Source organism: Amia ocellicauda, chromosome 20 (genome assembly GCF_036373705.1).
Source record: "Amia ocellicauda isolate fAmiCal2 chromosome 20, fAmiCal2.hap1, whole genome shotgun sequence".
Taxonomy (NCBI): domain Eukaryota; kingdom Metazoa; phylum Chordata; class Actinopteri; order Amiiformes; family Amiidae; genus Amia; species Amia ocellicauda.
In genome coordinates, this window is record NC_089869.1 from 1,438,176 (window position 1) to 1,465,445 (window position 27,270).

The following is a 27,270-nucleotide window of genomic DNA, read 5'->3' on the forward strand; positions in this document are numbered from 1 at the left end:
TTCCAGTCCTATTCACTTAAAGATAGAATATAGCAAGATAGGTTCCATATAAAATAACTGGACAAAAACATGACTTATGCCAATACCAGAACATTGTCTTTTTGCTGATGATTTTCATAAACCTAGGTGTTGTGTGTGTGACTGAACTTTATTTTAACACAATAATATTTTGATAACAGCAATGTTTAGCAATGGGCAAAGCAAGCGACTTTTTTCTTTGCTTAAAAATACCAAGCTATAGAATTATTAAAGAAAACTAAAAACTAAAATAAATACCAAGCAGATTTTTTCAATCAAAACTAATTAGAAGAATAACAAAGGAGATTAACATGTACATGTATCATTTGTAGGCTATGATGTGAAGAGCTGTCACCTGAAGGTATTGCAAAAAATATAATTTCAAACTAAAGGCCAAAAAAGCTTTGCACCCCTTTCTAAAGTGAGATGTACCAAATAAGATGTGCAAATTGACAACACAAAATATGCAATGCTGATTAATTTTTGTCCTCTCAAATGCTACATACAGTTGCCAAAGGTTCAGTCTTTGTCGATTTCAAAAACTTCAAGCAACAAAATCAAGACTCATAAGTGACTTTTACCATTACATAACAGATGCCTTTTTTTTTTTTTTTACACACATCCCAACATACAGTTTACAAATAATTTTTTTAAATTTTACTTATCCTTCATTTATGCAAGAGCCATTCATAAACATCTCTCACACACAATATCTTGATCTGACAAACAGATGGGACTGCCTGCTGCATGTACAGCAGGATGAGGTAGTAAAACCTATTCAGCACTACAAACAGACTAGCGATTACAAACATTTTAAAAAGGTTACCAACTTGAAATGTAATGACAGTGATCCTTCAAAGACTTTCACAGATCCAACTGCAATTTTATGGGCTCTACATAAAAAAGTACATTGTTTGAAAAAAATGAAAGTAGTGGAAGTACATTGTCATTACATTGGAGGATTTTTGTTCTGTAGGTTTACAAACAGCCCATTCTGTCAGCTTCACCATTTGACAATATAATTTTGGCCACCATTATGGTTTCAATTTTGTTATATATTGGATAAGTATAAAGTAAAACACTTTACAAAGGTCTATATTTGTTTTAGAAATACTACTTAATGTCAGTTTAATATCAATCTGTCTGCATTTGTGTAATGTTCTCCAAGACAGAGGAAATAGTATGCAAAATGTTGGAATCCAAACACCCACAACAACAAAAAATGTTTTTTTTTTTTTTTTAAACAAAGCAACTTTGAAAAACCTTAATTTTCCATCTAATAATTAAATCAGTGCACTTAGTTTAAAGGACAGGCACACCACCATTACCTGTGAACCATGCTGCATGATTGTCATGTCAAGACTCACAAGAGTAGTGTAAGGTCTCACGAGTGCACTTTTTAAAACCTACAGCACTAAGACTTTGGTGAAAAACATGCTAATCTGAACAGTTTTGGTTTATCCAGAGTTCTCACACATCACAGATATTAGAAAAATAACTGAAGGCTTCCACTTGGTCTTATTGTGAACCACAGTCAAGATAATTGTGCATGTTAAAATGCATTACCCTGTGAGAGTTTCAGGAAATTCCAAATAAAGTATAACAAACTTCTTAAATCATGCCTTTGAAGCAATGCAATAAGCACAGCACAACAGTTAGTGGATGCCAGGGGAAAAATAAAGTAAAGTAACTGAGGGAATAGTGTGCTTAAAAAGAAATATGTATACATAAACAAGGACAACTTTTTAACCTCACTTATAGTCCACAGGGAATTCTTGCAACTGAATTTGTTTAAAGTTTAGGTCATTAAAAAATATATACTAATATATAGGAACATGCTAAAATACAAGTTAGTAAAAAGTAACAGATTTGTTCATTGCAAGTCTGCCTATCGAAAATGCATGCTGTTTAGAATGGTGGTGACTCACTGTAATGCCCAAATTTTGCTCTTAATCTACACATTACTTTGTTTCATTGAGAGTTAAAGATAATCAGTTTATAAACATAAATACAGCAACTCATAACACATCAACTTATAAACAATCAGAATGGGGTTTAGCTTATATAGCATAAATTATATGCTATTATAAATCTGTACTTTTACAATAATTAAATAAAAGTTCAACCAAAGGAAAACTATACAAAAGTAACGAAAGCATGTTGCAAGCAACATACATGTGTGGATGCCTTGATTACCCAAGGTCACAAAATTCATACAGCAGCAGGTGCAAAACTATAATGGCATGTGATAATTGTACCAACATGCAGCTCAGTAATGCCATCAAATTCCAAATGTACAGCCTTAAAGTTAGTTAATTCCTGAAATTCTCAGAACAGGGAAGAAAAGGCCAAACATATTCATAATTTGTATTATGTAGTTCAAGGGAAAAACTGAATCCTGAATAGTAAGAAATTCAATTTTTAGATAGAGAAAAATGTGAGTTTACATTCACTCAAGTACACCCTACCACATCTCAGAAGCTCTGCCCCTTAAAACCAGTAAACCCAGTCAAATCTTGTGTGATGCAGCATCTAAGCATATAGACAGGCCTTCTATTGGTGTGCCTGACCTTTAAAGTATTCCCCTTTAACTGTCAATCAGATCTGGATTATGATTTATTTAACAAGGCAATTCACTTTAACATCTTCAGTGAATTACAGCCTGCAACAGTTTCTACGAAATGACAGATTGTATTAATTATTTTGTTAACATGTAAGCTTGAAACACAAACCTACACTGAACTTGAACATTTTCAGCAGAACTGGACATAGACCTATTGCTGAATCATTGGTTCATACAGAGGTCTTGATGTGCAGTTTACAGTTATCACTGAAAGGAAAACAAAATACCTGAAAAGAACAAAGATGACAGCACAAGCTTTTGCCCATTTGTACATTTGTTCAACTTGTAAATGGTGTACTTTGGTAGACACCTGATGTTATACCAGGTATTGTCCAATGTAATACTTCATTTACAAAAGACCTGATGTTTTGAAATTGTAAATAACCCATCCACAACTGTAGATCCCTGATGTGTGCTATAAGTGGTAGTAACTAGGTTCTGTTTTAAGACTGTGTGCTAGACTTGATCAAATGCATTGAAAAAGACCTGGGTTCTGAAAATTAGAAATAAAATGCTTCATTTACCATATCTAAACATCTGTAAATCACTGTAATAAAGTCCTGATGTGTGTTATAACATGGTTACAATCAGCTGCTCTGGAGGTATGACCTGAGGTATAACTGTCAGTCAGATATGTGGCAAATATAAAATACTAAATTTCATGTCTAGTATGGTAATAAACAAGTTTCTTATTTAAAGTTGTTGCTGAATCCCATTAGGTGAAAATGACCCCTGGTATGAATGAAGTAACATTAAATTGAGGTTATTTTCATTAATTCATTAATGTCCAAAAAGACTTAAATTGTAATAATTAAAAATAAAGATAAAAAACACTCTACAAAGTTAAATATAAAAATGTTTTTTGGAATGCAATGTGTCATGGGGTTAAAGACAGCTATACAGCTGAGAATAAACCGTTCCACCTGTCCCAACTTCCTTTAGCCTCTTTTTCGCTCTCATAGTTACAAATCCCATTGACGTGCTAAAAGATCAATCCCCTATCAAGAGTGATAGTGCCTTTTGCTATTGGAATCTGAGTAAGCTGAATATATATTACATATATTAAGGAGAAAAAAAATCAGACTGTTAAGCATTAGTTTGTAGAAATGCTTACTTATACTTTTTCGAGTCTAGATATACCGTAGTACAGCCATTGTCCCATTAGGACTATCAGGGGGAATGATTGAATGAATCTAGCCCTGCTTTATAGTACATTTTGAATTGAAATTTCAAGGGCGGGGGGGGGGGGTGGGGTGGCGGGGGTGACTACAACAACGACGACGACAACGACGACGACAACGACAACAACAACAACAACAAAAACACTTAGATTGGCACAAGGAAAAGAAAAATTGCTGCACGGTTTTCTTTCATAACCTAAAATGGATTAGGTTATTTTTTGTGAAAATACCTGAAAAAAAGTATATATACTATATACTGGTCAATTCATCAAAATGTGGAGTGTTAAATGCAAGGAAGAGAAGCTAAATTTCCCAGAGCAATGTATATCCCTTCATCAGAAGCTCCTGAATAGGGATATAAATATGAGGCACGGAAATCAATATTTTCCGAGACTGAGGTATTCACTAGGTTAAAGATAGACAAGTTGTTTCTCAGTTGTTTTTAAACACAGGTAGTATAATCTGCATTGTCTAACTGAAAAATACTGCCGTCCTACTATCCTGAGATATTTTGAAAGCTACAACAAAACATACCCAAATAGAATAAACAAATAAAACAAAAACATTTAATTCAACCTACACAGCAAAAAACAGTAGCTGTATATGTTTGCTGCAAACTATATATATATATATATATATTTTGCTATAAACTACATATACGTCAATGAGACTTATTTTTTTGCTTCAAGGATGAAAGATACATATCTGTCACTACATTCTTTTTTTTAATGCAAATTCTCTGGAACCTCTGTTAAGACCAGTTTATGATTTTGCATTAGGAGGTTTGGTTGGAGCAATTACTTAAAGAGGAGGCATTTTTGTGGACAGGAGGAGCTGTTATCCCACAAACAAAAGTAAAAATGGCAAAACAAAATCATATACACAATAGCACTACGGATAGTGGACAGGTTTAAGTTTTAAGTTGTGTATGCCAAAATACCAAGTTTTGTATCTTTCTTTTGTTTTCATTCAAAGGCAATAGAAACCAAGTTTTCTGAATTGAGTAAGTGTTTGCAAGAAAGTGACGGGGAGATTGTTTCATTGCCCTAAGTGCTCAAGAATATATACCACATGTATTAAGTGCTTTAACTATATGGAAAAGGAAACTGCATAATTCTTGCCATTCTCTGTAAACCGTGTTGAATCCAGATATTTGCTCCATGGCATCTATGAGAGCAAAGACTGACAAAAATAACGTATGTTTGAGCAATGCTCAATATTTGAAACACTGTAGATGTATAAACTCATTACACTTAGTGTCCTGTAATATTTAAAATAAGGACATGTATTTTCTAAATACATTTCAAGACCCAAGAAGGATCCAGTTTCAGTGGAATAAAGTACAGTAGCCTTTCACTTGACAAAATAAATATGAATCCAATTAGACACTTTGAATGCTGTGCATTATTAAAGTGTTTTAAGCATTTTATGCACATTGCTCTTCTGGAAGGTATTTGTAAAGGCCTAACCAGGTACCAATAATTAGGTTAATTGATTATTAAAAACATAGCCCTACCAAACTACCTGCAAGAGAAAATGTTGCTACCATGAAGCTGCCATACAGCTACAGATCACTTCTCACCTATAAAGAACCTGTTAAACAGATAATCTATCATTCAGACAAAGATAACTGATAATTTACAAGCTTTTGTAATTGCAATTTGTTGATTTTGCCATTACAATGTTCCATTCGTATCTTGATACCAAACGATATAGTATTTAAGTTGTTCCAAATGTGAACTGTTGTGATAAACATGGGACTTACTTGAGCATTACAGCATATGCAACAATATTCTTAGATGCAAAAAAACATTCTTGTCACTGTCAAACAAACAAGCATACTCCTCACATTTTGAGAGAATGCAAGTATTTTGTATATACACAACAACACAGCCCTGTGTAGAGCATACCATTTTAACTTAAATTTATACTGCACAATGTGTCTATTATATGTAATTATGTGGGTATGCCATGATGGATTATTGAAAAGTAAATATTCAGGATGTAATACTAATCACCCATTTGAAATAAAAAGAATGACCATGAAGCGTTAAATCCACACCCTGGATGTCAAAAAACTGTCTGAGAGTAGATAATAGAAGTGTATACCTGAAGATCAGTGAAGACTGCTTGACTATATTCTGGTTGTGTTTGTCACATCATGGGTGAGCACCAGGGCAGTGTTCAAGGAAGTGCGTTTTTCAAAATAAAATTAAACTGGTTAAGTACTAACGCAGCATAAAGCACATAGGATAGGTTAAATAAACTGCCTTTTTTTTTTTTTTTTTTTTTTTTTAAGAATTCAGCAGGATCTGAAGACTTTACATTTACCAAAGGATTCCATAATTCTTTCTTTAGGGAATATCTACATCTGCCTATTTCATAGGTGTTCAGGGGCTCTGATGAAGCTACATCTGCTAGAAACTCTGATCTTTTAACCAGTCTTTGCTAAAGAGGTAATCTTAAAAACAAAAAATGTTTGGGTCTGAGCTGCAGCTTTCAGAACATATTCAGACAATAAAGCTTTTTGTCTTTTGCCTCCCATCCCCACCCTGCCATCACCACCACTAAACATTTAGTTTTTCTTTGAAAAAAGTGCTATTTTCAGAAATTCACTGACATGTATCCCCCCTCCCCCATCCCTAGCCCCTGTTAAAATTCTTATTGTTGTACTTTAAGCATTTGAACAAGAGTTGGGTTCTACTTTTTCCTGGAATATCATTAGCAGAAAACAGCTTACTGTCCTTCACCCTCCTGCAGAAAGACTAGAATTTTAAAAATATATATATATATATAGATATCTCTCTCAGTTACCCTGAGTGTAAAAGGAAATATCAGCTTAACATGAAGATAGGCTTTCATCAGTAGAATTATTTATAATATATTAAATGTATCAGTTTCCCCTTAGTGTTAGCTTCAGCAAAAGTCAATCCATATGTTGTGATTTTACTGACAAAGATGGGGAAGCAAAGAATTTCATTTAAAGGAAAAAACATTAAAAAAAAACACCCCACCTTGAGTGCTAAAAAGACTGCATTGTAATGGTTTCTTCTTCGATTTCAAGTCACTAACTCCCCAAATCATAGGGAAATCTTAAATAAGAAAAAGTTCTCACCAGGAAAAAAAATAAAAAGGTATTCATCCTGCAGACCTTAAGTGCAGAGTGCTGAGACAGCAATGGAGAGGTAATCGGGTCCGCTAGGAGCTGTCATGCTCATAGGTCATTAAGCGTCACAAAGAACAAGACCAAAACGTGTAGTGCAAACAAAAGCAAACCAAACAGAAAAAAAAACTGTAAATAAAATCCTTTAAGAACAATTAAAAAAAGCATCCCTGAATGAATTTGTGCATTCTGAAGTGTGTATGTGTATCATATATATATTTAAACAAAAAAAAAGTGATGTTGAATTGATAAAGCAAAGTGCCTAATTCAACTTTTAAGGAACCCAATTTGCTCTGTGGGTTAACTAAGTCCTGGGCCCCTGGTGAGAATGTTGGGAACTAATCCAACAAGATTCTGAAGTTTGCAAACTAGATTAATGATGGCCTGCTTGAAACATTTGCACACAAAAAACATAATACCATCATGAGATTATATATATTTTTTTGCTAAAAATGGAGGATCTGGGGGACTTGAAGATATATTTGATCTAGAAGGAAATGGCCCCTAATAGTCTACAAACTGAAATTATCTTTGTCCGCTGCCCCAAACCCACAGTCTTGCCAAGTCTCGTCTGTACTTTAGGTTCAGACACACATGGGAGAAAAAAAGGGAAAGGGGGGAAGGTGGGGAGGGGGGTAATCACATTTCTTCATCATAAAATTTTAGGTGTCACATAACGCGTAGCTTCAAAGCATTTGCTTTGCAAATTGGAAACCACGTGCCTGTACAGTGCTGAAGTAAACACTGTAAAATGAGCATATGGTACATTTTTTGTTTTTCCTTTACATAGTTTTTCTCCTTTTATCCTGCGTTTGTGCTCACCCAGATACTGCAAAAGTAAATTGGCACTACTGAAGCCCCACCCATTTATTTTTTCTTTAGTTTTACTCGTCTTTCAAATCGCTTGTTGCCTGTGACCCTTCCCCACGGGGGGAAGGATCACCTTCAGCCACCACTTCCTGCCCTTCCATCCTCATCAGTTTCATTTTTTTCTTTGGAGGGTTTTTCAATGTTCCTAGCCTCTCTTTGACTTTGTACTCCAGAGTGCTGTGGGGAATCCCATAAATGTTCTGTGCCTTTGACACGCTCATCTTCCCATTCATCACCACAGAGATCGCCTCCTCAAGAATTTCACTGTTATACTGCCGGTAACGTCCCCGTTTCTTCCGGGGCTGTTTCGAGTTAGGGTCTCCTTCAGGGTCAGAGGTTGGGTACTGATGTCCAGAAGTTGACTGTTCTACATCGGACCCCCAGAAATCTGGTCCCCCATCCAGGATGGCCCCCACACCCCCCCTCCTGCTCTGCTTGGGAAGGATGGCCCGCAGCTTCTTGCTGAGTGCATTTTCAGAGTGAGGGCCCACCACCAATGACCCATAGCCATAAAGGTCAGAGGCATGGGAATCCCAGGACAGATCCATGCCTCGGACCTGGGGAATTTTCAGATCCACTGGAGCAGAGTGCCCGTGATCTCTTTTCCCCTCCTGCAACTTCATCTGGGTGGGACCTTTCGAAAATGCAACAGAGTTCTCCAAGAGAAAGGGAAGGTCCTTCAGGTCATTAAGTGCACTGTTTGCCTTGAATTTCAGGTGGTTGTCAAAATGCGGTTTACTCCATGAACCTTCTCTGGAGAGAACAGAGTGCTGTCCGTGGTTAAGCAGGCCTACCGACTCTAGGCTGGACAGAGAGACTGGCGGTTGGTGCAGATGCTGTTTCCGGTTAAGCAGCTCCTCTTTGATCTGCAACGAGTGAGCTAGAGGAGGCTTAAGAGGGGTGGAGTGGCCGTAATTCTCTCTCATCCCGTCCTGCAAGCTTCTTGGAGGCAGCCCGTCCACATCTCGGCAATGTCCGTCTCGATAGTTGTGGTCAGCTCTCCCTGGACGCCTAATTGAATGGAAGGAAATTGGTGTAAGCAGAGCTTGCACAGCTTTAAGGAAGGATGGGTTGGGGAAGGGAGGGTGTGGCCACTCCTTTATTAGAAGACCTTGCTTAGGTAACATCACTTTTTTTGTTTTTTCAGGGGGGGAGGGGGGACGGATTTTCATATGTACTTCGGGGGGGGGGGGGGTAAAAAAAAAAGTCTCAAGTTATTTGAAATTAAAGTTTTTTATTTTTTATTATTTACCTTTTTTGTTTGTATTACAAATAGTGTTTGCCAAAATCAACAAATCAATACAAAACAGAAACAAAACAAGCTTCAGGGCAAAACTTTAGGGAAAACAAAGAAAATCTTTATATATAAGAGAAAGACAGAAAACTTTAACCCATAGGCCAGACTCAGGGGAAGGGTGGGGGAGGGGGGGGGGAGGGGTGTTTCTCATTGCAGAAAAGCAAAGCCTTGCATGAAATTTCTGAAAACAGCACAGTAATTGTAAATTACAAAATCGTAAGGTGTCCAGTACGGTACAGTACTTTTCTAGTGACGTTACCACTAAACAAGTACAGCAATAAAAGAGTAAGCCAAGTGATACAGGATGTCACACTTCAAAATTAGAACTTGCTTACATACTTAAACAAACACATGACATTCAGAATGGTAAAGCTGGTGTCAGGGAATAATTTACCTGCTGTGGTGTAGCAAGCTACAAGGCAAAGGATCCTGTCTTTTCATCATGCACTTTTCATCACAAACATTTTATCACCAGCAACCCTTCGTCATTAACATTTCATCACCAGTGTCAGTTCATCACCAACTTGCATATTCATCAGTGATTTGCATATTCAACTACAAATTAAATCAAATGTCTTTTGATTTAGATTGAATATTCCTTAAATGTCCTACGATTCCAAAACAGACTTAGACTGGCAGTTGTAGTAATTTTTTCAAAGTACATATTCAATTCAGTAAATAAATATGGAGGGTAATTTGTGCCTGCCTAAATAAAATAAATACATTATAAATATAAATGTTTAGTTTTTTATTCATCTGTATATTTATTTCATATTGTACTTATTTATACATTCTGGGACAACAATGTTGTATATAAGGGAAACCGATCAGGCTATTTAAAAATACTGAAACCACCCCACACAGGCCCCCTTCAATTAAAGGAAAAATATTGACGTGTAATTCAAAAAGATGCCCCAAAGAGCAGTTTATTCACACAATAGAATACAATTAATAAATAAGTCAGATAAAAGGAGAAGACAATAACATTAACAAAATAATCGCCTTAGCCACTTTTTGTGTGGCTTCTGCAATTGAAAAGTAAATATCTCTGCATATGTGAATTTCTCCCACATGTCCATTCTTTATGTGTAACTAAATATTTAAATTAAATACATGTACAGCATTTCTGTACAGTCATCAACATTAATACCTTATAAATACTTTCTCCTCCAACTGTGGGACCCACAGTTTATGCAGTAGGCTATACTGAATATAATATAGCCAACGATCTGGGCTTTGTAATAACATTAGTCATTGTGAAATCATATTGATTGCTGAAACGTGATTTTCTACACATCATATAATTATTTTATTGGCAGATTTGCACCAGATATAGCTTTTGTCTGCCTGTCCTGATCGGCTCAGCAAGTTTCTATCTTTCCTTTTGAATTAAGGTGTAGGGCTGGCGACAGGCTTGCTGGTGTTAGCATTTAGACTGTTGTTGGCACTACAAGTCAGTATCTATGCAGGACTGAAGGTGCTAAATGCAACCAAACAGTCCTGTTGAAAAGCAATTTTCTGCATTGATGTATGCAGCTGTAATAGAGAGAAGGAGCCATTTCAAAGCACTTCGTGTTGTATGAAGTAAAAAGTAAAATATGCATTTCAAATTCCGAGTTTAATAAAATATGTATAAACTATATTTTACGTTGTAAAATATAACTTAAAACAATTGTACTACAGCCCTATTTTAAACACACACCCCCCCCTCCTCGCTAACAACTAATTATGATAAGTTATTTATTTCTTAGCAGACGCCCTTATCCAGGGCGAATTACAAAATAAGATTAACTAAGAAGTAAAAATTAATAAAAACCGTACAACAAAAACTTGAGTGACCACCTACAACAAATATTCACCTGGTGTACTGCACATTTTGTTCACATGCTGGTTCACATAAGTATTCCTCCCAATATATGCATTACTGGAAAATTAGATCATGTAACCGGTTTAACCTGCAGAAAGTCTGAGCCTTCATTGAATACATTGTCATATTCTGTGCAGAATAAGCAAAGTCTGTGCGACGTGATTGCACCCCATGTAAACAAGCACACAGTGATGCATTAATCAATAAAAAGGCGAGAAATTAAATAATTGAAAAACATTACAACTAAGGGGTGTGTGACATTAAAGAGTTGAAGAACAGATTACAACTGCCATGGGCAACTGTAGGATTTGATCAAAGTCTGTTTTGGAATCATAGGACATAAAGGAATATTCGATCTAAATCAAAAGAGAGAGTGCAAGTTTGTAATTGAATATGCAAATTATGAATATGCAAAGTGACAATGATGTATGTACCCGGTGATGAACAGTGCGTGATAAAGTCATAGACGAACACCCATCCCCAGGTAGGTGTGCACAAAATCTCTATACCCAGCAATTCAAATGGGCTGCCAAATCAAATGCTTTACATCTCCCTTAGCTTGAACAAAAAACGAAAACTAAAACCTTGTTACTAGTTTTAGCAAGTAAAATAAATAAATACTCTGGTTTATATTAGATCAGGGGTGTCCAGCCCTGGTCCTATAGAGCCCCAAGTCCACTTAATCTTATAGGTCACCCTCAAATCACCAATTTCTAAATACTAGGAACTAAAGCAAGTCAACAAAGGGAATTCTTCCCCAAAGAGGCTGAAGGAATTAAGGTGATTGCTTCAATGGTTTCTAAAGGACTGAATTTACCAAACACCTGTGCTTAATTGATCACAATGAAAAACTCCCAAGGGTATATCTGTTGTCTCTAAAACCTGCTGGATAGGGGCTTTGTAGGACCAGGGTTGGTGACCACTGTATTAGATTAATGGGCTAATAAGATTTCCCAGATTACGATAGTGAAATATTTGTCTCAGAAAATTAAAAGTAAAACTTAATAAAATGAAACACATCCCCAATACAAATCAATCCGAAGAATACAACTTTGAGGTTATGGGTTTTGTTATTGGTTAAGGGATTGCACTGGAAATATCACAATGATATTAATGTTTAACCACATCATCAGGAAAATGTAACAATCCATCCATCTGCCCCCACCCAGGTCATGTGGCCATAATATAAAACACTTGCACATATAAATCAGTGATAGTAAAAGGCGCTAAGCAGATATCCAACATGTTCATCATCTGTTTTTAAAATATATTATGAGAAACACAGACGTTGAGAGTAAATGGTCCCGGATTAGGTTTCCTTTCAATATTTAAATCTGTAGGAGATGCTAGCAGTGCATCAATAACTGTCAGGTCATGAAAGCCCTTAGTGTGCCAACATGTACGATTTATAGATTAAACTGGGAGAAATTAGATCCTGAACCAGATTGCTCCAGTAGCACTCCACTGAGGCGGAGATGCATTAAACAGGATCCTGGACTATTCTGTTTGGCACAGTCACTAAGAGATTAACCTTCTGCTAAAACATGGCAATTGATTACATTCAACACGTAAACCACTGGAGGGACAGACACTTTGTGTTTGCCCTTAAAAGACATGAAAATTCTTCACACTAATCAGGTTTATCAATATATATGGGCCAATGTGTAAAAAAAAAAAAAAAAAAATGGTAAATTATTCCCTGCTTTGGAACTGCAGTAGGCACATTTCTAATTTAAAGTCACTCAAAATGTTGCTCCAGATTCTTAAACCTTTTGAAAAGTGTTATTTATTTCTTTTTGGATCCATGGGTCTCCTCTCACTTACCTTAATCATTTAGGTATAAACCCATTAAGCAAAGGAAACCAATTTGATAACCATTTGATAACCATTGACTTACCACTTACCTCTCTACATACAGCTATCCAAGTCTCCCAGCAATTTAATAACTGCCCCTCTAATCATGAAGAACTGAGTGTTTCTTCATGCAAACTACTCTTTAAATAAACATGCACACAAAAATTCTCACAGTAAAATATTCCTGGTTATGAATCATATGTAGAAGCACTGCAATATTTTCATGTAAATAGTCTAAGATTTGTAGTTTCCTTATTATTTTTAATACACTTTTACCTCAACCTTGTATAACTTGGCATTTTAGGGATTTCCCTTTTAAGAGACATTCTATGAAAATGGCACAGCATAGTTGCCTATGCTAAAAGAAAAACAATAAATTCACATTAAGATTACTCATGCATTTGGAAATGTATATTTTTTTCACACCTCTATAGAATTAGACTTACTTTGGCAGCATTTTCACAGAGTTTGTACTGAATAAATGAAATACAACTGTACAAGTGCTCATAAAAGATTAAAATTTATCCAAAGACAAGTTGTAAAATGCATTATATTCATGCTGTTATACAAACAGATTAAAATGTATACAAACACACACACACACACACACATCGCCTATATATATACTATATACTATATACACTGCAAATTAAATGTGTGGTACAACTTCTATGAAAGCAACCAAGAATAACTGATGACTATTTGTAGAGTAAATAAAACTATATCTGAAAGCACCACAATACAGAACCTGAGAGAGTTCACCTTCCATGACTTACCTGCACCCAATAGCCTTTTTTTTTTTTTTTTTTTTTTTTTAAAGGAAATACCAAAAGGCCTCTACAGATTATGGAAACAGCATAGCAGAAAGTTTTATGTATGTATGTGTGTGTGTGTGTGTGTGTGTGTGTGTGTGTGTGTGTGTGTGTGTGGTCAGTCTGTCTGTCAGGGGTTGTGCATGAAAATTTCTGCAGGGCTTAAGATATTTAACAACCAGCACTGAAAATTAAATGTCTCTCAGAATGGTTCTTCAGGAATAGGGAGTGGAGAATGGGGAAAAAAAAAAATCAAATTAAAAAAAGAATAAATAAAACTTACCCTTTGCCCACAGGAGCTGTTGAACATCCAGGAGAGTTGCTGAGGGATGTACTGCCGCCTGCACTGGGACTTTTTTTAGTTGACAGATCAAGTACTCCATCTGGAGAAAAACAACATACAATAGCAAACAAGTTAGTTACAGGTTGCAACTTGTAAAATATACATGGAAAGTTTAAATGGATATAAAATGCCGAACACTGACACTTTAAAAAGGACAATGTCACCCCAAACAATGAAACAAATCTCTAGAACATAAGAAAGTTTACAAATGAGAGGAGGCCATTCGACCCATCGTGCTGTTTGGTGTCCATTAATAACGGAGTGATCACTGAAGGACACTATCCAGTCTATTTTTAAATGTTCCTAAATTTTCAGCTTCAACCACATCGCTGGGTAGTTTGTTCCAGATTGTGACAACTCTCTGTGTAAAGAACTGTCTCCAGTTTTCCATCTTGAATGTCTTGAAGCCCAATTTCCATTTGTGTCCCCGGGGGCGTGTGTCCCTGCTGATCTGGAAAAGCTACTCTGGTTTGATGTGGTTGATGCCTTTCATGATTTTGAAGACTTGGATCAGGTCCCCAAGTAGTCTCCTCTGTTCCAGGCTGAAAAGGTTCAGTTCCCTCAGTCTCTCCAAGTAGGACATTCCCTTCAGACCTGGAATAAGTCTGGTTGCTCTCCTATGAACTGCCTCTAGAGCAGCGATATCTTTCTTGAAGTGTGGAGCCCAGAACTGTACACAGTAGTCCAGATGAGGTCTAACTAGTGCATTGTACAGTCTTAACATTACATATAGTGCGTTTCAGCTGTACACACCTAAAAATGTATAAGTTATACATACTTTCTCCTCCAACAAAATTATTGGAAGGAGGTCTTGAGGCGTGTAGTAGCTGTTATCGAGTTTTTGGGAGAGAGGGGGCTTCCATTCCGAGGGCATGACGAAATACTGGGATCCCCACACAATTACCTGGGTTTGCTTGAACTGATAGCTGAGTTTAACCCTTTCTTACAAGAACACATCAAGAAGCATGGACAGAAGGGTAAAGGTAAGCCCTCTTACTTAAACTCTTCACATATTCCAGAGGACATCTCATTAATGGGCAATACAACTTAGAACATCATTGCAGCTGAAATCCAACAGTCCAAATATTTCTCTGTAGTAGATTATTCAACACCAGATCTATCACATGTAGACCAGCTGACATTTATTTTTAGATTTGTCAGTGCTGAGGGCAAAGTAGTTGAGCGATTCCTTGGATTTGAGCCCCTGCAAAGCCACACAGGTGCAAGTCTCGCAGAATGTGTATTAAAAATGGTTCGAGACTTGGGGTTGGATTTGTCAAATTGCCGTGGGCAAAGCTATGATAATGCGACCAATATGTCTGGTAAATATAACTGACTTCAAGCGCACTTGAAAACGCAAAACCCTTTAATTCACTACATGCCCTGTGCCGGTCATTCTTTGAATCTTGTTGGTATGAACAGCATAGATGACAGCTGTGAGGAGGTCACATCCTTTTTTGACCTATTACAATCACTTTATACCTTCCGCAGCGCATCCACTCAATGCTGCAATAAGATATTTCATGACAGTCACACTCACATTAGTTTGACCCTCAAATCTCTGTGTGGCACAAGATGGAGCTGTAGGGCTGACTCCTCCAAGGCTCTCCATGACAACTACAATGCAATTAGAGATGCACTTTGCCAAAGATTGTGATGAGAAAGCAGACAAGACGTGAAGCTGCTGCACTCGTTGGTAAACTGAATAAACTGGAAACAGTGCTAATGACTATATTGTGGAACAGGGTGCTAAGAAGATTTAAGGCAACAAGTGTTAATCTGCAAAAACGCGACATGGACTTAGCAACTGCAGTTGGCCGTTTGCGGTCATTAAATTCTTATGTTGGCACACTTCGAGATCAGTTTGCTGAGGTAGAAGAATCCGCTCACACGATCAGTGTTACACAGTCTTATCAATATGACATTAAGTGCTTAAGAAAGAGAAAGCGATTTGCGGATGAGTCCTCTGATGACAGTGAAGTTACATTTACTGATGGGAGTGAGAGATTTAAGGTCGAGGGATATTATGTCATCATGGACAGGCTCATATCATGTCTATCCAAACGGATTGATGCATACATCGAGGTCTATGATCTTTTTGGTGTTCTGTTCTGCAAGGACTGTACAGAAAGTGATTTGCGCACAAGAGCTGATAAACTCTCCTCCACATATCCAGAAGACCTGGATAAAGCCTTGGCTGATGAACTCATTCAGTTCAGACATTTTAGCAAAGATAAGACCTCACCTGCAGAGCTGCTGCAAATTGTTGATCGTAATGGACTTAAGACAACATTTCCTAATGTTTATGTTGCACTGAGACCATTTCTAACCTTGCCAATCACTAACTGTGAAGGAGAGAGGTCTTTTTCTACTCTGAAATGAGTGAAAAATGAATTTAGGACAATAGCACAGAATCGGCTTTCTGCACTTTCCCTGCTTGCCATTGAATCTGAGCTGGTTAGGGGCTTGGATTATGAAGACATCATATGCGAGTTTGCATGGTCAAAATCCAGAAAGAGGCCATTCTAAGATTGTAATAGCATTGCCAATGTTTCTGATGTAAAGGTTTTTCTAGTGTTTTTGTTCAGAACATATAAACAAGCAATGTAACAACACACCAGTGGACAGGTTAACATCTACTGATGACGCATGTTGCTTAAAAAGAAACAAAAAAAAACTTGATAACAGAGAGTTCTATTATTTTTTGGTGTTCTACTCTATAAAGACAATAAGGTGTCATCTTGATTTTGGCAGTTTTATTAAAGTTGCTTTAAGTGCATTAATGTATTAAATAAACGTATTAAATGTATGTGTATCAGCTTTTATGTGAAATTCTCAGAATAATTAGAAACGTTATGTTTTAAATATACAATTTTGATATAAATGATTGACGAAATTATACTTTTAAATATGAAACTAAAACCGCCAGTAGGTAGCATTTTTTATTGCGTGGGGGGGACGGGACTTGGGCGGCTGTTGCCCAGGGGCACCATGATGTCTTAATCCGCCAATGGACAGACAGGACCGAATGCAATGATTGGTTGATCCTTTTTTAGTCCTGTTCCTTCCACAGAAGATTATATAGATATATAGAAAGATATATAGATAGATATATAGATAGATATAGATATATACACACACATTTAGACCACTTAAATTATTGATTGCTATCAGGATGTGAAGATACTTTCAACCAGTATGATAAATAATACGGCAAAAAGTATGGTTTGCAGTTAAAAATCTGTAGAGTAATAAATTAAGGGAGTCACGCTGTGCCGTTTAAAATACATATATACTAGCACAAATGATGACGATACTAATAATACATTAATACAATACAATAATAATAATACTAATAATATAATTAGCTATTTAGTATTATTGTTGCACATGGAAACGTATTCTTATGGGACTGTGCTTGTCTTAATATAATGTTGTCTAGTTGTCTATACACGTTTAGCTCTTATCTCTTAACAGAAACGTGTATTTATTACGTGGTTTAAAATCATGTAAAGCACAAATAAAAAAACAGAAACAAAAGTCCTCTCCACATCAGGCTCTATCACTCGTAGTGTTTCCTGTCTCTGTTTTTAACACAAACACAAACCAAACCCACAGTCGCTGCTCCTCCCATAAAAGGGACAGACTTCACAACGGCCTCGTTTTGCAAAAAAAGCTCTGGGACGTGTCCGGCACTGCATGGCACGGCACGGATGCTTAAGCCAGTGGAACCGAGGCATTAAATGTAACACAAACGCCCAGCGCGTTTTCTGCATTGATGTATGCAGCTGTAATACAGATGGAGTCATTTCAAAGCATTTCACGTTGTATAAAGTAAAACATGCGTTTCATATTTCCAGTTAATAAAATATGTATAAACTGTTTTATGTTGTAAAATATAACGCGTCAATAAATGTGCTATAGCCCTATTTTAAAACACCCCCCTCCTCCCAGTCTGTCAACTAGTTAATTATTATTATTATTATTATTATTATTATTATTATTATTATTATTATTTTCACCCAGTGTCCTGCACATTATCTATTAATGCTGGTTGATATGTAAGTATTCCTCCCAAAATGTATTACTGGATTATTTAGGTCATGTAAACAGCTTCCCTCACACTTACTGCAGAAAGTCTGTGCAACTTGATCGCACCAGTGTAAACAAGCCCACTGAGTGATGTATTCAATCGATAAAAAGGGGAGAAATTAAAGTGAAAACATTAGAACTAAGGGTGGGTGAAATAGTTGAAAAGCAGACTACAACTGCCGTAACTGTAGGATTTTACAAGTCATTTTTACGTAGGTCAATTAAAGAATATTCAATCTAAATCACATTGTACAACATTGTGAAACCATAAATTGTTATGAAATGTGCGTTTTCAAAAGACAAACCCACGTAGTTTGCATTCAAAATAAGTCGTCCCACCCACACATTGATTAACACATTTTAATTATAATCGTAAGAGACTTCACTTTTTATAAACGTTTTAGGTGCACTGATTGCCTATTTACAATTAGCAATATAAAAGCAATACAATCTGTGATTAAAATACAGTTTTAAGATTATATAATGTGGTGTGCCTCAGGATAATTCCAAGTGTCTGGGTGTGCCTTCCCTAAAAAAGGTTGAGAACCACTGCCCTAGAATATTGCCTTTTTTAAATGATTTTACCACTTCCGTGTTTTCTCAGGACTCAGATCACTTGTGATCAGGTTGCAATAATCAAGTGAGTTGGTTTGTGTTGTATTGATTAAACGTGGCATATTTACATTTGAAATGATTAGTGCATATAAAAAATGGCAGCATAACATGTACAATAACATATATATATATGAAGGTAATACTGTAACGACATATAGTGCAAACACATTTGACCAATAAATAATAGGCCTATATGGGTGTGTTAGGTTGTGCTGAATGCCATCAATCTGCACAGATCTGACTGTTGTCATAGATTCTGAAATAGTGAACGTCCAACGGTTTATTTAAACATACTGTATGCAACAATAGGCTACAATACTTGTGAATATTATAAATCAGTGTTGCGATGCTGCATGATGATTTTTTTTGCCTATACAGAAATATACAACAGTAGTGTGACATCTCATAAATACCCATCTAGACGTATTGTGCGGCTACTGCCATCTTAAAAAATAGTGCTTCTTTTCAATAATACATTAAACATAATGAGGTGTATTGACCAAGGTTTTTTTCACCAAGCAATTAGTTATTTCTGAAACTTATTTTCTCACACAACGAAAAATGTATCATGCATGTTACTTGTATTTTATTCCATTTAGAAACAAATGTAACACCCTTCATAAATATACCCCAATATCCAATTGTGTTAAGATTACTGATGTTACCATTAACAAATTAACAGACACACATACCTGTGCATGTTATCATTATTGGTTGAAATGTGGTGTTTGTTTCCTCATTGCAAAAGAACCGAAACCTTCCAGCTCCTCAGTTCTTTTGCCAAACGGACCGAGACCACCTCTTTCAGTGGTCTCAGTTAGTTTCGGTTCAGTTCGTTTGCCACTCAAAATGTGTTGTTCACACTCTTCCCCAAACTAACCGAACCATACTGAATACGAAACAAACCTCTAGTGTGAACGAGCCCTTAGCTGCTAAGAAATGTAATATAATTAGTGGAAAGGTGGGGATAGAAAGACTCCAGTATGAATCAGGAGCAAGGTGTCCAGAGGAGCCTTGAGACTGAACTGAAATTAAAGCATACAACTAGGAGCATGGTCACCTTGGGCCCAAGCTCAACTAGAGATCAATAAAGCACTGAAAAACACTGAGAATGGGAGCAGGGGCCACCATAGGGCTCAACTGGAGATCCACAACCTCAGGAGGGGGGGAACTAATACAGGGCTTCACTGATCTCAATGACAAGTGTCACATAGGTCACAAAACCAGGTGCAGGAGCCCTACAGAGGGTCCTGTGGCTGAATTGATGCAAGTATAGCAGCACTGAAAGTAGGGACAGAAAACACATGCAACTCACATATTTTGCAGGCACTAACGCCAGCAGACTCACTCAAGTGAAGCCAAGTGAAGCAGTTTGAAAGGGAAGCATGTCAAACACTACATCCAGGTGCCACGTCAGAAGACCAACTGAGACAGGAAAGCGAAACTGCCTTGCTCCATCCAACAAGAGGAGCACTGCATTACCCTGGCCTGCCAGCACCCACCCCAGGAGCAGCATATGCCTCTGTCCTGTTGTCATGGAGGACTTCTACTGTGCGAGCACTGCAAGACCATACCATGAAAGCTTTGAAGGTTATCACTGCAGGAACTCCACACACAGGACCAAAGGAGTCGTAGGGATGTAACAGTTTGACGGTTTCATGGTGCACCTCTGCTGTATAAACAGACAATTGTCATACCGTTGCCATTTTCTCATTCAAGGTTTAGCATTACATTATGATAAATAGATAAAGTTGGAAGATATCCAAAATGAAGTTCAAGAATTGGTTATAACTGAACTGTCTGTGTTTATCAAACATATTTTATACATTACAAATGTAATTGCTAATATATATCATAATACCGTGAAATTTTTTGTGATGGTTATTGTCATAAGGTGACGTGTGCTGCATTTAATGGTTTTGTTTTTCTTTACTTTTTCATACACTATTACTTTTGTTCTACAGTTTTCTTATATGGTCGTGTATATGTTTGGGCACTCTCTACTTTATTGATTCAGTTTGGATTATTATTCACTTATTTAACTTGTAATTATTTTCACGTGCACTAATTAAGTAGTTTAAGTTGCAGCGCGCACATTGGGTGAAGGAAAGACATCCACCTTAAGCTTGATAATTTGAAAGGTTCCCAGCAAGTTAAAAGGAGCGGAAAGAACGAGAGAGGGAGAGCCGCAAGAGGGAGAGTGGCAGGAAGGAGAACGACAGCATCCTGCATAACTACAAGATCGAAACGAACGAGAAGAGCAACGAACTGAGCTATTGACGAGACAAACGAGACCACAGAAAGAGACTGATCCCGCAGGACTGGAGTAGGCGATTGAGTTCACAGAAAGACAATTGTGAAGCAAAAGGTAATTAGGAGTGTTGGCAGAAGGGAAAGACCACCGACTCGTATGGTACACCCGATCGCAACACCAGCAGAGGAAGGGGAGCGCGAGAGAGAAACTGCTCTGATCGGGACAATTGCCACGAGCCCTGATTAATGGGATACAAGTTGCCTCCTGCTATCGTGTGAAACTGGGATAAGTATTTGCATTTAATTTGTCTATTAACTACTGTACGATTTGCACAAGGGTTTAGTTTGTCCAACGTTAATTCGGGATTTATATTTCATTGTTCTATATCCTTTGCATTGGATCTTTTGCCTCTTTTTAGTAATTTAACCATTTTATTGCATTTGTGATTTTAGACAAATTCGAATATTTTTAGTTTGATTTGATGTGCCCTTTTGTTGCTTTTGACGACGTTGCCCGTTGGAGTGTTTTAATCTTGTTCCTCTTCGTTTTAGTCCGAGCCCAGTTATACTACACCAGGCACAGTGCTGAACCCAGGGCAGCGGGGAAGGGGTTTTGATACCCACAGTGTGGTAACGAGTGCTGGGGGATAGAGGGCTTGGCTCCTACGCAGAGATTGTAGGGAGGGGCAGCAATTGGAGTCAATGTGATTAAATTGTGGGAAACAATTTTCTGTGTCTGTGGCTGCCTGTGTCTTCCAGACGGTGGCACTAAAGTTTGTTTTAAACTGTTCTTATTTGATGGTGGAGTCTTTTTTTTTTTTTTAAACTTTGGTGATTTTAATTTGTATTCTTAATTTTGTAATAAATGATTTTCATTGTGGGATTCGGTGTCGTCTATCCTGGCAAATGGTGGGCCCTAGTGGTGGAACTCCCCTATTGAGATCTAGCGAATCTGTGATAGCCTAAGTGAGAATTGTGAGTTGAAAAATAAGGCTTTTAATAAGTTAATTGTACGGGTAACTCCCGTGCTGGCGTAGTCGGACTATATCTCACTGCCCAAGCACTATACGTGCCGCCACATTATCATGCCATGAAAATCTCATACCGTTACACCCCTAGCGAGTCGTGTCCCCACAACACTCGATGATCCGCAAGCATCCACATGTGCCAACAATTCAGTACCGAGACCTAATGGGGGAACGGTACTGAATACCTGCTATTCCGGCAATATCTGCTAGAAGAATGGGGTGAATGAGAAGGAAGAACACTATCCAGACATTCTCGCACAGCTGGCACCAAGGGGTCTTCTCAGTGCCACCTCAGCATGCTCCATGCAGAGGCAAGACAAGCAGCACACATGCTTTTTCCATTACATTACCTTATTTGACATTTAGCAGACAGAGCGTTCAGGGCAACTTACATTTTTACCCGTTTATACAGCTGGGCATTTTACTGGAACAATCTAAGTGAAGCACCTTGCTCAAGGGAACAACAGCACTGCCCCACCCAGGATTTGAACCCACAACAAACCACTACTCCACAATGCTGCCTATTATCCTGCGGAGGAAGCTTGTTAAGAAGATGAAGCACACATGGGGAAACCTGCACAGACTGCTGCTGCGCCGTGCCCATCCATGCTCTTGTAAGGCCTGGGTGTAATGAGCTGGAAGCAGCATAAAAACCTTTGCTTTTTTGTTTGTATTGTTTATTGTTTTTGAGAAAACAAGGGGAGACTGTAAGCTGGCAGCTGTAAGCACTCCTGTTTCTGTGACTTTGCTAAACAAGATCCAGCTACGAGTCAGTGAAGCCATTACAACAATACTGCATTATGGAATGTCTCACATTTGAAAGAGAAACTGAGCCTATTTTAGCAACTTATGCAGTGCCGATTACATTCTCATCTTTTCCAAAACACCCAAGGACCTACAGCTTCAAATTCAGGAACGTTCAGATGCAAGTAAGACAACTGGATTCAAAATTAACTTTAGTAAAATTAAAGTTATGTTTAATAGCATTGTGAAAATTATGAAGACTGAAGTAGATGAAAAGATACATCTACCTTGGACAGCAAATCAGCGAAGATGGAGATCTTATGGAAGAAATCAAAACAAAGAAAATGGGATAGAGTAAATTTGGAAGAAATGTCATATTTGAAATTGCTCATTTGTGACTATGACACCTTGTCACTAAACACAAAAATGATACAAACTGTAAACACAAAGCATGGAAGGACGCATGCTTAGAATAACAAGAAAAGAAAAATAAATAGATATGGTGTTTCCCAATTGAGCTAGCACCTTGTCTAGTTTCTCAATGGAGTACCTTATTTTATGGATTTGTGTGAGCAAAATAAAAACATAGAAAACGATGTGACAGCAATACACTTCTGTACACCATCTGGAAGTAAAAATGTACTTTTAAACAGAATTTAGATTTACTGTACTCAAAAAGTTAAGCATAAAGGCAAAATAAATATCCAAACAGGTTTGTTATAAATGCAAACAAGAAAAATCTATTGGGAACAAATTGTGTGTGTGCATACTATTTCTCCAAATAGTCTGTTAACTGGGTGGGAGTTTGTCACAATTGGTTTTTGCCTTCCTGGATTCATAGTGAAACATTTGAATAAGATTGCTTGCAACCCTACATGATTTTTTAAACGAAACTCCCCCACAAAAAACCTACTAGATTTTAAATAGATGAACGGGAAAATCAGTAGAAAACTTCAAATCAGTCTTCCATATGAAAATTGCTTGTACATTAAATATATAGGACATTCACACTTATTATTGAACTCTACTTAATCTAATGTGATTAAATTATTGATTTGGAGTATTGTATCATTTTATAAACAAGGAAATAAATATTCTGTGACTTTTTCAAACTAACCCTATGAACACTATGTATGCATGTATATGCACATTCACACTTGTATATACGCACACATGTGCACACTGCAGGTCACTATAGATAACAAATAACCACATAACTGGAAGCTACATGGATAGGAGGCACCTGTGACGTAAGCAGGCAGTAATAAGACATTAGAAATTGGGAGGTTTTTTTTTTGTTTGTTTTTTTGTTTTTGTTTTTTTCTTAAGTGTTAAAATACCAGTTTTACTACAAAACTATGCTGTCACCTGTAGGATACTAAAATAAACTTTAGTCACCCCACAAAAATTGGTAACCATGGTGACTAAAACAGTCACTACTTCAATTCAACCAGATTTAACCAAAGTAGTTGCAAAATCATTTTAAATCTTCTTGCCATGAACAGATTACACAAGGAACGTAGATGACTTAATGATGGTTGATTTGAGCTTTGAGTCAAGTATAGGTAGACAACCATTTTTTATTTTATTTTTTAATGCAAGGACCCATTCGCACAGAAAACAGATTGCCGGCAAGAGCGCTGTAGCCATGGGAACGACACACTACAGAAGCCTGTGGGATAGAGAGAGGAGACACGGACCGATACTCTGGACGTGTTTGTACAAGTTCCATCATTTCCCCGTTTAAAGATATGGTAGTAGCAGTAAAATACTTCGAGATGGATATTTATCAGACGTTACACTGTTAATGTATATTTTTACATAGGCAAAACAATCACCATTCGGCAGCGCAACGCTGATAATATTCACAAATATAGTATGCTATATTGTTGTGTTCTGTATAACTGCATATGTACAGTGTGTTTAAATAAATTCACTATTCAGACTGTCATAGATTATTGGTCAGAGCTGCGCACATTCGGCAGAACGTGAATGCACCCATTAATTATTTTGTTGTATCAGAAGTAGTCAGATGCGTTAGACTACATGTAGTAACTTTATTGCCGTCATTATTATTGTTATTTATTTATTAGCAGATGCCCTTATCCAGGGCGACTTACAAATAAGATCAATACAAAGTGCAAAAATACAGTGCAGTTACAAATTTACAAATTCAAATTAACACGCGTGTATAGGAAATACTGTAAACAATACAATTTAGTCATATGTATTTGTTATTGTATGCGTTATGCTGCCATTTCTTATATGCACTAATCATGTGCAATGTAAATATCCAGCGTTTTATTAATACAAAACTAATCGAGCTCACTTTATCATTGCAATATGATTGGAGTCCTGAGAAAACACGGAAGTGAATCACGAAAACGAACCGGAGTTAGTTTCCAAACTAACTGAGCATGTTTGTACAAAAGACAAGTGTGAACAGCGAGCACACATACATTTTTTCAAAGCAAACAAACCGATTTCGTTTGAAACGAACCCAGTGTGAGGGGGTAACACGTTTGGCTTGTATAGAGATAATATATTTTGTATGATTTACTGGTACATAACTTCTGACGTGAGAATACTTAGCATTATATACACCAACCTGTTGGTTCATCAATAACACTCATAACTCAATAACAATTGCTGCGACTATTATTTTCAATCTCTGCCATTTCTAACGACCCGGTCCATTTGTTGTTGCGGTCAAAAGTTCTTGTTCAAAGGTGGCTTAATCTTGTTGTGTTGTGGTCGCAAAAATGGGCCACTATTCTGATTGGTTACGGCAGTTAGTTGACGGACTGCGTCGATATGCAAGGACTTGACACTGAATTTGTCGGCAATCATATTCCTGCTCCATTCACACAGACCCGTTGCCGGGAAATTGCCGGCAATTAGACTAGGACCCTTGCTGGAAAATTGCCAGCAACGATTTCGTGCTAGGTTGACCATAATGGCACAACACTTGTATGTGGTCGTTACTGTACCGTAAAACCATCTTCTTTCTGATCATTGGTATCTCTAGCGTCTCTGAAAATCTCTGCAGATTTACACATGCACCTGTTTTGGGAGCACCAGCCATATAAAAAACAAGTTGCAAACACTATATAGGTATGAAGAGAGATGGCAAAAAATATATAAAACATTTTAAGAACTATTTTGTGAAGCACTACATAATGGCATCTACTGCAAATCTCTGAATTTAAATGCATTTTCAAATCAGATTTCCTGAGCGAAGAACATGCACTAAGACACTCAAACAGGGATGTACATACCTTCTGAAAGCACAGATTAAACATGTTTAAGAAAGAACAAATGGCAAGTTGTAAATGGTATTCATTAATACCTTGGTCACTGGATTCCAGCTCAGTCCTCTTGACAGTGAGATCCAGTGGGGAGTCCTGGTCAGCCATGAGGAGCTTGCTGAGAACAGGGTTTTGTGCAGAGGTGGCAGCAGCAGCAGCAGCAGCAGCAGGTGCAAGTGAGGGGGCTTTTGGCAGGCTTTGGTGCTTAGTGCCGTTGGGTTGGATGGGGTCCTGAGAAGAGCTGGTTTTTGAGGTATATTCAGCAGCGAACTGCCGGATCATTCGCTGCATTATCTCACGAGCCACTAGAGGAATGTGGGGGTCTGAGACCCTAGGAATATCTGCTGTTGGGGAAAAAAAAAAAAAAATTATATAAATATGAATAATGAAATATTTTACTATTACTGCAATGAAAAAATTATATGGATGACACATAATACATAGATATAATCATATAAACCTACACTGCTCGTCAAATACAAATATTTACTGAAATACTACATTAAAATGTTAAACTACTAAATTACCATCATTAGGGTTGTAAGCCAAGTTAACACTGCTTCAAGAAGGTGATGAAATATAATGACTGTCTTCAAAATTTTCATTCAAAAGAATAAATGTGAGGGAGACTGCAAGAAGAATTAATATACGACTAAACTGCTACCAATTTAACTTCTACATCAAATCTTACTATATTAAAAGCTATACTTTAATGCAGGGGTGGGGAACCTTTTTCCTATCAAGGGCCATTCCAGTGTTCACAAATGTATTCACGGGCCGCAACCTTAATTAAATACACCTACATCAAAACAAATCACTTTTTTCTAAACACACACACTGCAGTCGAAACATAAATAACTATATAGCCTACAATAAGCAAAAAGCTCAAAAACGGCATATAATAAGATAATGAAACAAGTGTAAATGTAAATATTGGAATAATGCTCAAAAGCAATATTTTATAGTTCAAAAATAAATATTGCATTTATCAAAACATAACTGTTCACTAAAGTAAACATTTTCAACACTGTGTAAACTTTGTTTTCAACATACAGTGCTTGTATTCACTGTAGCTTTGTATTTCTATAAACGATTTACTATATATTTTGCCTGCATACCTGACAGCTCGGGACAGTCCACACAGGACACGTTTCTCCACTTTCCCTGCAGGAGCTTGTACATCACACTGCATTTTGACAGCC

General features: G+C 37.1%; 1 protein-coding gene across 5 annotated transcripts in view; it reads right to left on the reverse strand.

The window, feature by feature from the left end:
- Positions 1 to 27,270, reverse strand: part of lcor (ligand dependent nuclear receptor corepressor) — a 142,952-nt gene that overhangs the window by 17,458 nt on the left and 98,224 nt on the right. For 2 of the 5 annotated variants that reach the window (XM_066693365.1, XM_066693367.1), the window contains 2 exons: positions 26,110 to 26,412; positions 13,969 to 14,068 (listed from right to left, as the gene is read on the reverse strand). In XM_066693365.1, coding sequence (XP_066549462.1) covers positions 13,969 to 14,068; positions 26,110 to 26,412 — 403 coding nt within the window. Of the gene's footprint in view, positions 1 to 4,474; positions 8,867 to 13,968; positions 14,069 to 26,109; positions 26,413 to 27,270 lie in introns of those variants that run through there. The other 3 variants (XM_066693369.1, XM_066693368.1, XM_066693366.1) reach the window with 3 other exon arrangements.